This window comes from Theropithecus gelada, chromosome 19, assembly GCF_003255815.1.
Source record: "Theropithecus gelada isolate Dixy chromosome 19, Tgel_1.0, whole genome shotgun sequence".
NCBI lineage: Eukaryota > Metazoa > Chordata > Mammalia > Primates > Cercopithecidae > Theropithecus > Theropithecus gelada.
This window is the reverse complement of record NC_037687.1, coordinates 10,908,452-10,924,240: the sequence shown is the minus strand read 5'-3', so window position 1 is coordinate 10,924,240 and position 15,789 is coordinate 10,908,452. Positions and strand designations below refer to the sequence as shown.

Below are 15,789 nucleotides of genomic sequence, written 5' to 3'. Positions count from 1 at the left end.
TTTTGAGACGGAGTCTCGCTCTGTCGCCCAGGCTGGAGTGCAGTGGCGCGATCTCGGCTCACTGCAAGCTCCGCCTCCCGGGTTCACGCCATTCTCCTGCCTCAGCCTCCCGAGTAGCTGGGACTACAGGCGCCCACAACCGCGCCCGGCTAATTTTTTGTATTTTTAGTAGAGACGGGGTTTCACCGTGGTCTCGATCTCCTGACCTTGTGATCCGTCCGCCTCGGCCTCCCAAAGTGCTGGGATTACAGGCGTGAGCCACCGCGCCCGGCCATTTTTTTTTTTTTTTTTGAGATGGGGTTTCACTCAGCCGCCCAGGCTGGAGTACAGTGGTGCGATCTCGGCTCACTGCAGCCTCCACCTCCTGGGTTCAAGTGATTCTCCTGCCTCAGCCTCCCAAGTAGCTAGGATTATAGGCACCTGCCACCACATCCAGCTAATTTTTTGTGTTTTTAATAGTGACGGGATTTTACCACGTTGACAAGGCTGGTCTTGAACTCCCGACCTCAGGTGATCTGCCCGGCTTCGACCTCCCAAAGTTCTGGGATTACAGGTGTGAACCACCATGCCCAGCCTAATTTTTTTAGTTTTGTAGAGAGAGGATCTCCCTATGTTGCCCAGGCCTGAACTCTTGGCCTCAAGCAATCCTCCTGCCTCAGGCTCCCAAAGTGCTGGGATTACAGGCATGAGCCACCATGTCTGGCCAACTATTTTGTTATAAACTATTTTAGGTGTGTGAAGAAGGATGAGGTTTTACTTTGGTGTATTTAAATGTGTTTTGGTGAAACAGTAGTTGTACAAGTTGCCAGTGGAACTCTCTGGACACAGGGCTGCAGACAAGAAGGGGCATGTTTCTTGCCAGTGGAGGTGGTGAACCACCTTCTCTCTGCTCTCCCTGGGGAAGGACAGACCCTAGGGAGTCTGCTTCTCTCCACCCTGCAGAGATCCTCACCATGGAAAAGGAAGTGGCCCAGAACCTTCTCAACGCAAAAGAGCAGGTGCACCAGGGAGGCGTGGAGCTGCAGCAGCTGGAAACCGGGCTTCAGGAGGCTGGGGAGGAGGACGCCCATCTGAAGGCCAAACTCCTATATCCTTTTCTGCTAGGGGTCAGCCTTGCTAGAAAACATGCATAGGGCCAGCCACAGTGGCTCGCGCCTATAATCCCAGCACGTTGGGAAGCCCAGGTGGGAGGATCCTGTTGCCCAGGAGTTGGACACCAGCCTGGGCAACAGAGACCCTGTCTCTACAAAAATAAAAAAATTAAGCCAGGTGCGGTGGCTCACGCCTGTAATCCTAGCACTTTGGGAGGCTGAGGCGGGCGGATCACGAGGTCAGGAGATCGAGACCATCCTGGCTAACACGGTGAAACCCCGTCTCTACTAAAAATAAAAAAAAAATTAGCCAGGCGTGGTGTCTGGTGCCTGTTTCCAGCTACTCAGGAGGCTGAGGCAGGAGAATGCCGTGAGCCCAGGAGGCGGAGCTTGCAGTGAGCTGAGATCGCGCCACTGCACTCCAGCCTGGGCAACAGAGTGAGACTTTGTCTCAATAAGTAAATAAATAAATACATGAATAAATAAGCAAGCAAGCTGGGCATGGTGGTACACGCCTGTAGTCTCAGCTACTTGGGAGGCCGAGGTGGAAGGATTACTTGGGCCTGGGAGATTGAGGCTGCACTCCAACCTGGGTGACAGAGCAAGACCCTGTCTCAAAAAAAAAAAAAAAAAACAGAAAGAAAAGACCAGGCACAGTGACTCACACCTGTAATCACAGCACTTTGGGAGGCTGAAGCAGACAGATCACTTGAGGTCAGGAGTTCAAGACCAGCCTGGCCAACATGGTGAAATCCTGCCTTTACTAAAAATACACGAATTAGCAGGAGGTGGTGGTGTGCGCCTATAATTCCAGCTACTCAGGAGGCAGGGGCTTGAGAATCACTTGAACCTGGGAGGCGGAGGTTGCAGTGAGCTGAGATCACGCCACTGCACTCCAGCCTGGGTGACAAAGCAAAACTCTGACTCAAAGTAGAAAGAATGCGTAGATAGAGCCAAGACACCGGGCCTCCCAGCTGCAGTTAGCGCAGGGGCAGCCCTCTCAAAAGCTGGGGTCCTTAACGACCTGTCCTACTCAGCTCACCAGAGAGCTGGAAGAGCTCAAGGAGATCGAGGCAGATCTGGAGCGACAGGAGAAGGAGGTCGACGAGGACACGACAGTCACAATCCCCTCGGCCGTGTAGGTTCTGCCAAAGCGTGTGCCTGCCTGTGCCTCCTTGTGCAGTCCGGCTCTTGGTTGAAGTCAGTGCTGGGTAACTTACTTTCTTTTTTTTTTTTTTTTTTTTTTGTCTTCCTGTAGGTACGTGGCTCAACTTTACCACCAAATTAGTAAAATTGAGTGGGATTATGAGTGTGAACCAGGGATGATCAAAGGCAGTATCCTTTTTGGGGAGCCATTTTAACCCTTATGCACTGTAGGTAGGGATGTAAAATGGTGCATAGCAAGACCCTGTAAAAATTAGCCAGGTGTGGTAGTGTGCACCTGTAGTCCCAGCTACCTGGGAGGCTGAGGTGGGAGGATCACTTGAGGCCAGGAGTTTGAGACCAGCCTGGCTATCAGTGAGACCCCGTGACTACAATAAATATACAGTAAAGTATAGCAGCCCAGGTGTGGTGGCTCACGCCTGTAATCCCAGCACTTTGGGAGGCCGAGGCGGGCAGATCACCCGAGGTCGGGCGTGGTGGCATATGCCTGTAGTCCCAGCTACTCAGGAGGCCGAGGCATGAGAATCGCTTAACCCCAGGAGGCAGAGGTTGCAATGAGCCGAGATTGCGCCACTGCACTCCAGTCTGGCCTACAGAATGAGACTTTTGTCTCTAAAAAAAAAAAAAGTAAAGGCAGTATCCTTTTCCCCATGGGGTTGTGTGAGGGGCTGTGTGTCCCAGGCTTTCCTTACATCTGTGCCTCAGTCCATCATGGCCCCAGTGTGGCCCAGCCCATCCACCTGGACAGCACCCAGCTCTCCAGGAAATTCATCAGCGACTATCTCTGGAGCCTGGTGGACACCGAGTGGTAGCCAGGAGCCTCGTGGCTGCGTCTTCCACCCAGCGGGCATCTGCTGTGGTCGGATCCGTTTCAAATGAAATGTGTGCACGTAGATTTTTTTTTTTTTTTTAAAGACAGAGTTTCATTCTTGTTGCCCAGGCTGGAGTGCAATAGCACAATGTCAGCTCACAGCAACCTCTGCCTCCCGGGTTCAAGCGATTCTCCTGCCTCAGCGTCCCAAGTAGCTGGGATTACGGGCATGTGTCACCACTCCCAGCTAATTTTTTGTATTTAGTAGAGATGGCGTTTCACCATGGTGGTCAGGCTGGTCTTGAACTCCTGACCTCAGGTGATCCACCCACCTCAGCCTCCCAAAGTGTTGGAATTACATGTGTGAACCACCGTGCCCAGCTAGACTTCTTTTTTTTTTTTTTTTTTTTTGAGACGGAGTCTCGCTGTCGCCCAGGCTGGAGTGCAGTGATGTGATCTCAGCTCACTGCAAGCTCCGCCTCCCGGGTTCACGCCATTCTCCTGCCTCAGCCTCCTGAGTAGCTGCCACCACGCCCGGCTAATGTTTTATATTTTTAGTAGAGATGGGGTTTCACCATGTTAGCCAGGATGGTCTCAATCTCCTGACTTTGTGATCCACCCACCTCAGCCTCCCAAAGTGCTGGGATTACAGGTGTGAACCACCATGCCTGGCTTTTTTTTTTTTTTTTTTTTTTACTGGATTTCTTTTTCTCCTGATTTTGGCCTCAGCTCCTAGAGTGGCCTCAGCTCAGTAACCAACGGGAGTCGACTTATCCATGCCAGGCCTGCAGTTTCACATCTGTGGCAAGATGGGACAGATGACACTGCTGTATTCGATGACAGCTCCCAGGTGTTACAAGGCTGGCCCTTATTCATTCAGGGCTTATGTTTGAGTGCCACGGTGTGCCCAGACTCTGCTAGGCACCAGAGAGACAAGACACAAGTGACGTGGCTCTCCTCCCACTGCTGACGGAGGAGTCCACACAAAAGCAGACAACACTCTAGAACTAGAGAGAGGCCCAGATTGTGACAGGAGCCACACCAGAGTGTGCTTCATGGAGGACGGAAGCAACTTTTGTGCCAGGACTTAAAAAGATAAGCCGGCCAGTGCAGTGGCTCAGGCCTGCAATCCCAGCACTGTAGGAGGCAGAGGCGGGCAGGTCACTTGAGCCCAGGAGTTGGAGACCAGCCTGGGGAACATGGCAAGACCCCTTCTCTACAAAAAAATTAAAAAATTTGGCCTGGTGCAGTGGCTCATGCCTGTAATCCTAGCACTTTGGGAGCTAAAACACAACACTTCCCAGCTGCCCTTGTAGTTAAGGTCTGGCCAGTGAAATGTACGTGGAAGTGTTACATGACACTTCTAGAAGGATTCTTAAATGACAAGTACAACCTTTCTTCCCCCTTCCTATTTCCTGGAATGTGGGCGTGATGGCTGGAGCCCTGGCAGCCATACTGCCACATGTACAGACGAGTGCAGTCCCTTAGGGATGACAGGTGCCTGGTTCCCTGATGATAGCAGAGCCAGATATCAACACAGACTTATAAATGGGGGAGAGAAGGGAGAGAACCAATCTCAACTTCTACCTTGTGTAAGCTGCCGGTTTGGGGGGTTTTCTATGACAGATACCAAAATAAGTCCTAACTGATTGAAAATGTACTCCAGTCCAGGGCCGGCCAATCAATGTGTTCATCATTCTCCCATCCTCGGTGTTTTGGGTACCACTAAGGAAAGGGGGCTTGTACACCACCTGCCTGCCTGAGGGAGGAGAGAGGAAGGTGGGGTCCCGCCCACACGGTTGTCCCCGGATACAGCTTTGTCCTTGGATGTGTTAGTTCCATGAACTTGGACTTGGGTTTCATGTCGCTTTCCATGACTGAACTTAAGTGCAGTTCTTTCTTAATCAGGGGCGTTTTTAGGCAGAGGGAACAGTCAGCTTTAACAGCTTCTAAGCATGTTCGGGGGACACTGAAACGGTCCGTTCAGGTGACCCTCAGGTCCTGGGGTGAGAAGGCTGAACTGGTGGCCTCCAGGGAGATCAACCTAGAAAAGAGGGATAAGGGCCGGGCGCGGCGGCTCACGCCTGTAATTCCAGCACTTTGGGAGCCTGAGGCGGGTGGATCACAAGGTCAAGACGTCAAGACCATCCTGGCCAACATGGTGAAACCCCCCAACACTTTGGGAGGCTGAGGTGGGTGGATTACAAGGTCAGGAGATCAAGACCATCCTGGCTAACATGGTAAAACCCCATCTCTACTAAAAATATAAAAAACTAGCCTGGGCCGGGCGCGGTGACTGACGCCTGTAATCCCAGCACTTTGGGAGGCTGAGGCGGGCAGATCACGAGGTCAGGAGATCCAGACCATCCTGGCTAACACGGTGAAACCCTGTCTCTACTAAATATACAAAAAAAATTTAGCTGGGCATCATGGCGGGCGCCTGTAGTCCCAGCTACTCGGGAGGCTGAGGCAGGAGAATGGTGTGAACCCGGGAGGCGGAGCTTGCAGTGAGCTGAGATCGCGCCACTGCACTCCAGCCTGGGCGACATAGTGAGACTCCGTCTCAAAAAAAAAATATATCCTGGTGCGGTGGCGGGCGCCTGTAGTCCCAGCTACTCGGGAGGCTGAGGCAGGAGAATGGCGTGAATCTGGGAGGCGGAGCTTGCAGTGAGCCGAGATTGTGCCACTGCACTCCAGCCTGGGCAACAGCAAGACTCCATCTCAAAAAAAAAAGAAAAGAAAAGACGGGGCTGGGCATAGTGGCTCATGCCTGTAATACCAGCAACTTTGGAAGGCTAAGGCAGGTGGGTTACCTGACATCAGGAGTTCGAGACCAGCCTGGCCAGCATGGTGAAACCCCGTCTCTACTAAAAATACAAGTTAGCCAGGTGTGGTGGCAGGCACCTGTAATCCCAGCTACTCTGGAGGCTGTGGCGAGAGAGTCGCTTGAACCCAGGAGGTGGAGGCTGTAGTGGGCCGAGATCGTGCCATTCCACTCCAGGCTGGGCAACAAGAGTGAAACTCCATCTCAAAAAAAAAAAAATTTTTTTTAAAGGGATTTTTGAGTCTAGCCCTGAAATGTCAGAAATCTCAGTCCATTCGGCTTGCAAAAATTCTGAGAATGGCGGGCCTGGGTTTAGATGTGTTCCTAGAAGCCCTTGGGGCTGTTTTAATTTTCCAAGTTCATGGATTTTCTCTTTTTTCTTTTCTTGAGATAGTCTCACTCTGTCACCCAGGCTGGAGTGCACTGGCACGATGTCGGCTCACTGCAGCCTCAACCTCCTGGGCTCAAGCAAACCTCCCACCTCAGCCTCCGAAGCATCTGAGACTACAGGTGCATGCCACCGTGCCCAGGTAATTTTTGCACTTTTTGTAGAAATGGGATCTTGCTATGTTACCCAGACTGGTCTCAAACTCCTGGGCTCAAGCGATCCTCCCACTTTGGCCTCCCAAAGCGCTGGGATTAGGGGCATAAGCGACAGCGCCCGGCCGGTTCTTTTATGTGACCTGAATGGGGAGCAGAGTCCTCTATTTGCACCCCTGACCCCCAAAGATCTGAAGACCTGAAGCAGGGCAGGGCTTTTCCGCCTCAGCTCTAGTGACATTGGGCCCGGCCGTTCTGTGTGTTGGGGGCTGTCCTGGGCGTCATAGGACAGTTAGTGTCATCCCTGGCCTCCACCCACCAAATGCCAGTAGTTCCCCCTCAGCCTTAACAACAGGAAATGTCTCCAGCTGTTGCCAGTGTCCCTTCGGGGAGGAAGTCACACAAAGCGTCTCGCCTGCCTTGAAGCCTCAGGCAGGGACCAGTTTGCAAGTCAGGTGTCAGTGCCAGGGCTGGCTGAGCCTGCTGTCACCTTTGTGGTCATTCCTTCCCGCACACGGGGCAGGATGCCTCCACTGGCCGGTTCACCGGTGCAACTGTGGGCGCCAGGAGTGGAGTGGGCCCAGCCCATGCATGGCTGAGAGTCCCGGGGTGGGGGAATGGGCACGTTTCCCTCTCGTCCTGCAAACTGCAGCTCCAAGTGCCCTGGAGAGAAAGCAGGCATGGGGACAGAGGGGCCGCAGTGACGAGGGTTCTGGGAGCCCAGGTTTATTTGTACCCCTGGCCCAGGGCCCGTGTCCCCCTACCCTGGGGTTGGCGCTCCCTCCCCACGGGAATGGCCTGGCTTTGTTCCCAGAGGGGGCCAAGGAGCCATTGCCCTGCCCTGTCACTCCACATCCCCTCCACCCCAGCAACCTGGACCTCAGTTTCCCCAAGGAAGAGACGGTCCCATTAGGGGGCCTGTGCTGGGGCTCAGAGAGGCCCTGTGCCCACCACCCACATCCCCGTTCCCATCCCCCTCAGGCAGGTCCAGGGTCCCCTCTATGGGGAGAGTGAGTGGGAGAGGAACGCGGCCTGGTGGGGGCCAGCGGGCGGGTTCCGGGAGGTGCCTGATCTCCAGGGCCGGGAGAGGCCCCACTCTGCATGCCTGGCCCCTGACTCACTGCCCAGCGCTGGCTGAGTGCCCAGGACAGCCTGAGGCCGGTGGCCTCCAGCCCCGCCCCATCCCACCCCCGCCCCCGTTTGTTCTCCCTCTGAGAGCTGCCCCTTCGGCCACCGGCTCTTTCCTGAATGATGGAGGCCGGCCAGAGGCTTGTTGATGGCTCAGCCCAGCCCTGCTGAGGTGGGAGTAAAGTTTCAGGCCCCAGGATGTGGGGCTCCACACTGGTCCCTGCAGCACTGAGGCTCAACCCCAGGACCATCCATTTTACAGATGGGGAAACTGAGGCACGCAGGACAAGGACAACCCTGGATTGTGAACTTAAGCAGCGAAGCCCCCAACGCCCCCCAGGGGCAGGGTGATCTCACTCGGGACCGGGGCAGCGTGTGTGCATCAGCAGCCCCTGGAGGATCACGCTGGCTTCTCAGATGGGAGGTAGCTCCTTTGAGGAGTCCATCCTGTGTCCGAAGCCACCCAGGTGGGAAGCGGCCAAGCCAGGGTGGGCATCCACACCTGCACCTGCCCGAGCCCCAGAGGGCGGCAGGGGGGCAGCCCAAAGCTCTAGCCACTTAGTCATTATTGGCAGGAGGTGTACAGGCCACAAACTCACACCACGGCCAGTCCCCTGCTCGTAACTGGTGTTTCTGGGGACGGGAGCCCAGGGCCTATGGAGTCTTGAGGCTGAAGCCTTCCTCGTGCCCTGCTGCTCACTGGGCAGCTTCGCCTGAGGACTAGACTCAGGTCCCTTTCCCCAGACTCCCCAGGCCCTGGTGGGGGTAAAGTGCGTCCTCAGCCAATAGTGGAGGCCACCCAGAGGGGCAGGTGGCTGGGAGCAGCTTGGGATGGCTGCGCCTTTTTTGTTTTTTTTTTTTTTGAGATGGGGTCTCGCTCTGTAGCCCAGGCTGGAGTGCAGTGGCCGGATCTCAGCTCACTGCAAGCTCCGCCTCCTGGGTTCACGCCATTCTCCTGCCTCAGCCTCCCGTGTAGCTGGGACTACAGGCGCCCGCCACCTCACCCGGCTAATTTTTTGCATTTTTTAGTAGAGACGGGGTTTCACCATGTTAGCCAGGATGGTCTCGATCCCCTGACCTCGTGATCCGCCCGTCTCGGCCTCCCAAAGTGCTGGGATTACAGGCTTGAGCCACCGCGCCTGGCCCGGCCTTTTTTTTTTTTGAGACAGGGTCTCACTCTGTTGCCTAGGCTGGAGTGCAGTGGCGTGATCACAGCCTCACTGCAGCCTCGAATTCATCGGCTCAAACAATCCGCCTGCCTCAGCCTCCTGAGTAGCTGGGGCCAAGCCTTTCATGCAACCCTCCTCTGGCCTGGCATTCAGTGCCCCTTCCCTGATAGTTCTGGAGTAAGATGTGCTCAAAGTTCTTCCCAGTTTATGGTTAAAAGAAACAGATCATGGCCGGGTGTAGTGGCTCACCCCTGTAATCCCAGCACGTTGGGAGGCTGAGGCAAGCATATTACGAGGTCAGGAGTTTGAGACCAGCCTGGCCAAGATGGTGAAACCCCATCTCTACTAAAAATACAAAAATTAGTTGAGCGTGGTGGCACATGCCTGTAATGCCAGCTACTCAGGAGGCTGAAGCAGGAGAATCGCTTGAACCCAGGAGGCGGACGTTGCAGTGACCTGAGATCACACCACTGCACTCTAGCCTGGGTGACAGAGCAAGACTCCGTCTCAAAAAAAATAAAGAAAGAAACAGATGGCAATGGGGCTTGCCTGTGCACAAGAAGCAAGCTTCCAAGGCTGGATTTGAACCCAGGGTTGTCGGGTCTGAAGCTTCAGTCTCGCTTCTGGGATGGACAGGATGGGAGAGGCCAGGAAGACCAGTTTTGTGTCATTGGCATGACAGTGCTTGGGTTCTGCGGGGGACCCCCCCTTGAGGTCTGGGACTACAGCCTCCAGGCAACTCATCTAGGAATGTGGACCACACTCGTCCACTCTCACAGTGGCTCCACAACCTCCAGTGACCTCATATATATATATATATATATATATATACACACACACACACACACATATATATATATATATATTTTTTTTTTTTGAGATGGAGTCTTGCCCTGTCACCCAGACTGGAGTGCAATGGCATGATCTCGGCTCACTGCAACCTCTGCCTCCTGGGTTCTAGCGATTCTTTTCCCTCAGTCTCCCAAGTAGCTGTGATTACAGGCACCTGACATCACGTCCCACTAATTTTTGTATTTTTTTAAGTAAAGACGGGGTTTCACCAGGTTGGCCAGGCTGGTCTGGAACTCCTGACCTCAGGTGATCCACCCACCTCGGCCTCACAAAGTGCTGGGATTACAGCCACTGCGCCTGGCTGGCCTCCCATATTTACTTAGAAATGTGAACTGGGCCAGGCACTGTGGCTCATGCCTGTAATCCCAGCACTTTGGGAGGCCAAGGCAGGAAGATTGCTTGAACTGAGGAGTTCAAGACCAGCCTGGACAACATGGTGAGACTCCTGTCTCTACAAAAGACCTAAAAAATTAGCCAGGCATGGTAGCGTGCACCCATAGTCCTGGCTACTTGGGAGGCTGAGGCGGGAGGATTGCCTCAACCCTGGGAGGTCAAGGCTGCAGTGAGCTAGGATCGCACCACTGCACTCCAGCCTGGGTGACAAAGCGAGGCCCTGTCTCAAAAAAAAAAAAAAAGAGGGGAGGTGAGGAGGGGAAGAAGGAAGGGAGGGAGGGAGAGAGAGAGAGAAAGAAAGGAAAGGAAGGAAGGAAGGAAGAAAAGAAAAGAGAAGTGTGTGCTGTAAGCCTGTGGCCGGCCAGGCCCTCCATGGAGTCACACCCCAGTGGAGGCCACTGTGTCAGGTTTTCTGCCGGCGGGTGTCAGAGCCAGGGCTTTAATTCGAGCTGTGCGCTTAATCCCTACCCACAAATGAACACTGTGGGGTCGGGGAGGGATGCTCTGTGGCTCTGTGGGAGGCCTAGGGAGGAGGTGTCATTTGTCCCAGACATGAGTCCCCGGGGGATAAAGGTGTGGAGACTGTGAGCCAGGCAGGGGACACAGCAAGGCTGGCATGGAGGAGACAGGGGGATAGCAGGAGGGCAGGGTCCTTGATCACGCCAGGCCTGCAGGCCACAGGGCAATGTGGGGAGGATTTTCCGATTCCAAGACAAACCCCAGCTCTGGGAGAAGGGAACCTGACATGGGCCCCTTGACACAGTGGCCCCGCCTGTCTAGGTGGCTGATGTCATTATTTACCCCGAAGCTCCCCGCTCCCCATCCCAGGAACAGCCCCAGAGCAGCCCAGCCCAGGGGAGGGACGGCTGCGGATGGAGCAGAAAGTTGCCAGGAAACCCAAGCGGCCGTGCTCAGTGGGGTGATGGGGACCAGGGACTCCCACTCAGAATCCTCAGTGGCTTTTTTATTCCTTCATCATCATGGAAAATCACTGCCTGCAAGGGAGGAAGGTGCTGACCCCAGACTGGGGAGGTTGGGGGGGACTAGGCCAGGGCCAGCTGCAGGGCCGGGCAGCCTACACCCGTCTCCCCACCTCCCTCTGGCAGCCCTGGCTCAGCCCAGAGACTCAGGCTGACTCACTGCAGACAGCTGTGGTCTGGGATGCCTCGGGCTGCTGGAAGAGGAACGGCCTGGGGACAGGAGAGGGGGAGGGACAGCAGGGGACATTAGCTGTGGGTGTCAGACTTGCTGGGAGTGGGGCAAATTCCTCCCACCTTCCACTCTGTCCTGGCCAGAGCTGTTGAGCCTGCGGAGACAGGACAGGACCACCAGCCCTCATCCCGTCTGCAGGGGTGGCGTTCCCCAAGCTGCAGGCTGCCCCCGGCCCTGCAGGACAAGCGCCTTTGGGCGGGGGGGTGGGTGCTGAGCCTACGGACCAGGGAGCCAGAAGCGCATTTTACCAGCGCCCCGTTATGAGCCAGAGAACTGGAACCGGTGAGGATCAGAATCCAGCCACAGTGACCCGAGACTCCTATTTCTCTCTGTAAAATGGGTGGCTGTCACCCTCCCTCCCTTCGGCGACCACCAGGGCAGAACAATAGATGGTCAGGAAACTCTGAATGTCTGCAGGTCTGTGTCACCCTCAAAGCAAAGCCCTGGTACAGGCTCCCTCCCAATGCAGCAGCCAAGGCTGGATACCAGAATCTTCCATCACCTCTGACCTCTCCTCTGGGTCATGCCCCACCCGTGCTGTGTACCCGGTCCCCCCACCCCTGCCTGGGGATGCCCCCCCGCCCCCCCCCCCCCCCCCCCCCCCCCCCCCCCCCCCCGTCTCAGTCTCAGCACCCTTGAGCCGCCACCTCCCAGGCCCTCCCGTTTTCCTGGCCATCTGAGCCCACTTATCCTGTTTGCCACTTGGTTGAGCACCAATTTCGTCAATCAAGCAATTATCGAGCGCATGTGTGCAGGCTCCGGGACGCTTCCTGTGTGGGCTGCTCCATTTTCCCTCCCAGGGGCGTTTTGGAAGCTTCCCAAAACAAAAGGCGGAAGGCAGGAAGGAAGTGCCACCCTGTGGACGCGGGAAAGATGACAGGCCCTGCCTTTGTCTCCGGGCGCCTGCGCAGCCCCCATCCCATCCCACTTCCAGAGCCCCTGGGGAGGGGGAGATTAGCTTTGTCTCCATTGTCGGGTGGAGAAACTGAGGCTCTGAGGTGCCCGTCACCCAGCGAGTCAGTGGCAGAGCCAGGATATGAACCCAGGTGGCCTGGTCAGTCTGCTCTTTTTGGATTTTTGTGGTGTTTTGTTTTGTTTTTTGAGACGGAGTTTCGCTCTTGTTGCCCAGGCTGGAGTACGATGGCGGGATCTCAGCTCACTGCAGCCTCTGCCTCCCAGGTTCAAGCAATTCTCCTGCCTCAGCCTCCTGAGTAGCTGGGATTACAGGCATGCGCCAATACGCCCGGGTAATTTTGTATTTTTAGTAGAGACGGGGTTTCTCCAGGTTGGTCAGGCTGGTCTCAAATCCCCAACCTCAGGTGATCTGCCCAGGTTGGTCTCCCAAAGTGCTGGGCTCAAGAGATCCTCCCACGTCAGCCTCCCAAGTAGCTAGGACTACAGGTGTGCACCATCACATCTGGCTGGTAATTTTAAAATTTCTTTGTTGTTGTTTGTTTTTTTAAGGCAGAGTCTCGTTCTGTCACCTGGAGTGCAGTGGCACGATCTTGGCTCACTGCAACCTCAGCCTCCCGAGTTCAAGAGATTCTCCTGCCTCAGCCTCCCGAGTAGCTGGGATTACAGGTATGCGCCACCACACTTGTCTAATTTTTGTATGTTTAGTAGAGACGAGGTTTTACCATTTTGGCCAGGCTGGTCTTGAACTCCTGACCTCAGGTGATCTGCCTGCCTCAGCCTCCCGGAGTGCTGGGATTATAGGCGTGAGCCTGGAAATTTTAGAATGTTTTTTAGAGATGGGGTCTTGCTATATTGCCCAGACTGCTCTTGAACTCCTGGGCTCAAGCAATCCTCCTGCCTCAGGCTCCCAAAGTGCTGGGATTATAGGCATGAGCCGTGACCCCCGGCCACGTTTGTGGGCCTAACCACCCCAGTGTCGTGTCACCCCCAGGCTGACCCTGTCCCTCCTTCAATCCACCCAGTAAGGCACCATTGCCCGGGCTTCATCAGCCCGTCCCTGTTGGGTTCAGGTCGTGGGAGGCAGTGGTGGGAGATAGAGCCTGAAGCAGGGGATGGGCTGGACTCTTTCCCCCCTCCCTCTGCCGGGGACCACATGTGCAGCAGTTCTTTCCCTCCTATGAGTTTCTGGCTCCCACCAGCTCCCAGGCTCCAGAAACCACGTCTTCCCTCTCCTGGTTTTGTGGTGGTGGCGCTTTCTGCTGTTGCTTATTTCTGGGTTACCTCACTGTCCCCCCGTTTCATCTTGAACATTTTTTGTGATTTTAATTGTAGTCCAATACATCTCACATAAAATTGACCATGTTGGCTGGGCGCGGTGGCTCAAGCCTGTAATCCCAGCACTTTGGGAAGCCGAGGCGGGTGGATCACGAGGTCAGGAGATCGAGACTATCCTGGCTAACATGGTGAAACCCCGTCTCTACTAAAAATACAAAAAACTAGCCGGGCGTGGTGGCGGGCGCCTGTAGTCTCAGCTACTCAGGAGGCTGAGGCGGGAGAATGGCGTGAACCCGGGAGGCGGAGCTTGCAGTGAGCTGAGATCACGCCACTGCACTCCAGCCTGGGAGCACAGCGAGACTCCGTCTCAAAAAAAAAAAAAAAAAAATTGACCATGTTAACCCTTTTTTTGAGACGGAGTCTCTCTCTGTCGCCCAGGCTGGAGTGCAGTGGCGTGATCTCAGCTCACTGCAACCTCCGCCTCCTGAGTCCAAACGATTATCCTGCCTCAGCCTCCCAAGTAGCTGGAATTACAGGCACCCACCAGCACGCCTGGCTAATTTTTTTGTATTTTTAGTAGAGGCGGGGTTTCACTATGTTGGGCAGGCTGATCTCGAACCCCTGACCTTGTGATCTGCCCGCCTCAGCCTCCCAAAGTGCTGGAATTACAGGCGTGAGCCACTGCACCCATCTTTCATTTCTTTTATCCCCTGTAGTGTCCCACAAGCCTACGAGACAGCGTGGTTCGCAGTAAGCACTCAACATTTGTCGAGTGAATGAATGGACGAGCAGAGGACTTGACAAAATCTCCAACTCAGAGAAGCGACAGCAGAGAACACACTCACCAGGTCAGCCATCACAGCACAGGCCAGGTACCGTGGCAGCCTATGGAGACTGCATGTTGCCCAGAGTTCTGGGAAAATCTTCCCCGTCTGGGTCCTTCTCCTGGGGAGTCCAGTCCACACACAGATGAAAGAAGGAAGCGAGGCTGGCCTGGGCGGGGGCTCACACGTGTAATCCCAGCACTTTGGGAGGCTGAGGCGGGCAGATTACCCAAGGTCAGGAGTTCAAGACCAGCCTGACCAACATGGTGAAACCCCGTCTCTACCAAAAATTCAAAAATTAGCCAGGCATTGGCTGGGTGTGGTGGCTCATGCCTGTAATGCAAGCATTTTGGGAGGCCAAGGTGGGCAGATCACAAGGTCAGGAGATCAAGACCATCCTGGCTAACAGTGAAACCCCGTCTCTACTAAAAATACAAAAAATTAGCCAGGCGTGGTGGCGGGCGCTTGTGGCCCCAGTTACTTGGGAGGCTGAGGTGGGAGAATGGCATTAACCCAGGAGGCGGAGGTTGCAGTGAGCTGAGATGGCGCCACTGCACTCCAGCCTGGGAGACAGAGCAAGACTCCATCTCAAAAAAAAAAATTGCCAGGCATGGTGGCACTCGCCTGTCATCCCAGCTACTAGGGAGGCTGAGGCAGGAGAATTGCTTGAACCTGGGAGGCGGAGGTTGCAGTGAGCCAAGATCGTGCCACTGCTCTCCAGCCCGGGGTGACAGAGCCAGACTCCGTCTCAAAAAAAAAAAAAAATGAGCGAACAGAAGAAAGTGCATTGAGTTTAGACAAACCGGTTCATTTAAGAAATTTAATTGATCACAGTAAGACAGTCAGGCTACAAAAACCTTCTATACAGTGGTTTAAAAAGTGACACCCGTCTCCCAGAAGCCACTCATACATACAGCGGGGACATCATCCTCCCGAAAAGCGTTGCACACAGTCCAGTTTGTGCAAATAATCTTTGTACATAGAGAAGAGGCATTTCAGAGACAATAACCCACTACGCAGGGCACCGAGAATAGTCACTGAACAAATACAGCAACCAGCGTTTGCATAAATAAATAGATTTTATATATACGTATATATATATATATAAGTGATAACAGTTTCAACCAATATACAAAGTGCAAACATAACAAAAAACCCCACTATCTGTACAGGGACGCATTTGCATGCTCCGAAACCAGAAAGGCTTGTCATGGTTCCCTGCACTGGGGGGGGGGCACAGTGTTTTGTCCCTGGGGACAACAGCCAATCCCTGTGACATCTCCACACCGGGAATCTCAGGGAGGCTGTCACTCTCTCTCGGGTCATCAGTGCAACAGTAACATTTAGGGCAATTTCAGAAAGAACCTGAAGTCCCGTCAAACGATCCAGACTGGAGGATTTACTTTTTTTTTTTATAGTTTTATTTATGAGATAGAGTATTGATCTGTTGCCCAGGCTGGAGTGCAGTAGCTTGATCATGGCTCACTGCAACCCCCACCTCCTGGGCTCAGGCGATCCTCCTGCCTCAGCCTCCCGAGTAGCTGGGATCACAGGCATGTACCAGTGCACCCCGCTGATTTTTAACTTTTTG

The 15,789-nt window shown here is 54.5% G+C and overlaps 1 protein-coding gene across 2 annotated transcripts in view; it reads left to right on the top strand.

Annotated features, from left to right (window-relative positions):
* The window catches only part of SPC24 (SPC24, NDC80 kinetochore complex component), a 13,450-nt gene extending 9,138 nt beyond the window's left edge, over positions 1–4,312 (top strand). Inside the window, exons 2-5 of one of the 2 annotated variants that reach the window (XM_025368301.1) lie at positions 917–1,087; positions 2,125–2,229; positions 2,350–2,370; positions 3,792–4,312. In XM_025368301.1, the coding sequence (XP_025224086.1) occupies positions 917–1,087; positions 2,125–2,229; positions 2,350–2,370; positions 3,792–3,888 (394 nt within the window). In that variant the 3' untranslated portion in view covers positions 3,889–4,312. Of the gene's footprint in view, positions 1–916; positions 1,088–2,124; positions 2,230–2,349; positions 2,427–2,960; positions 3,168–3,791 lie in introns of those variants that run through there. The other variant, XM_025368300.1, reaches the window with a different exon arrangement.
* The last annotated feature ends 11,477 nt before the right edge of the window (positions 4,313–15,789 follow it).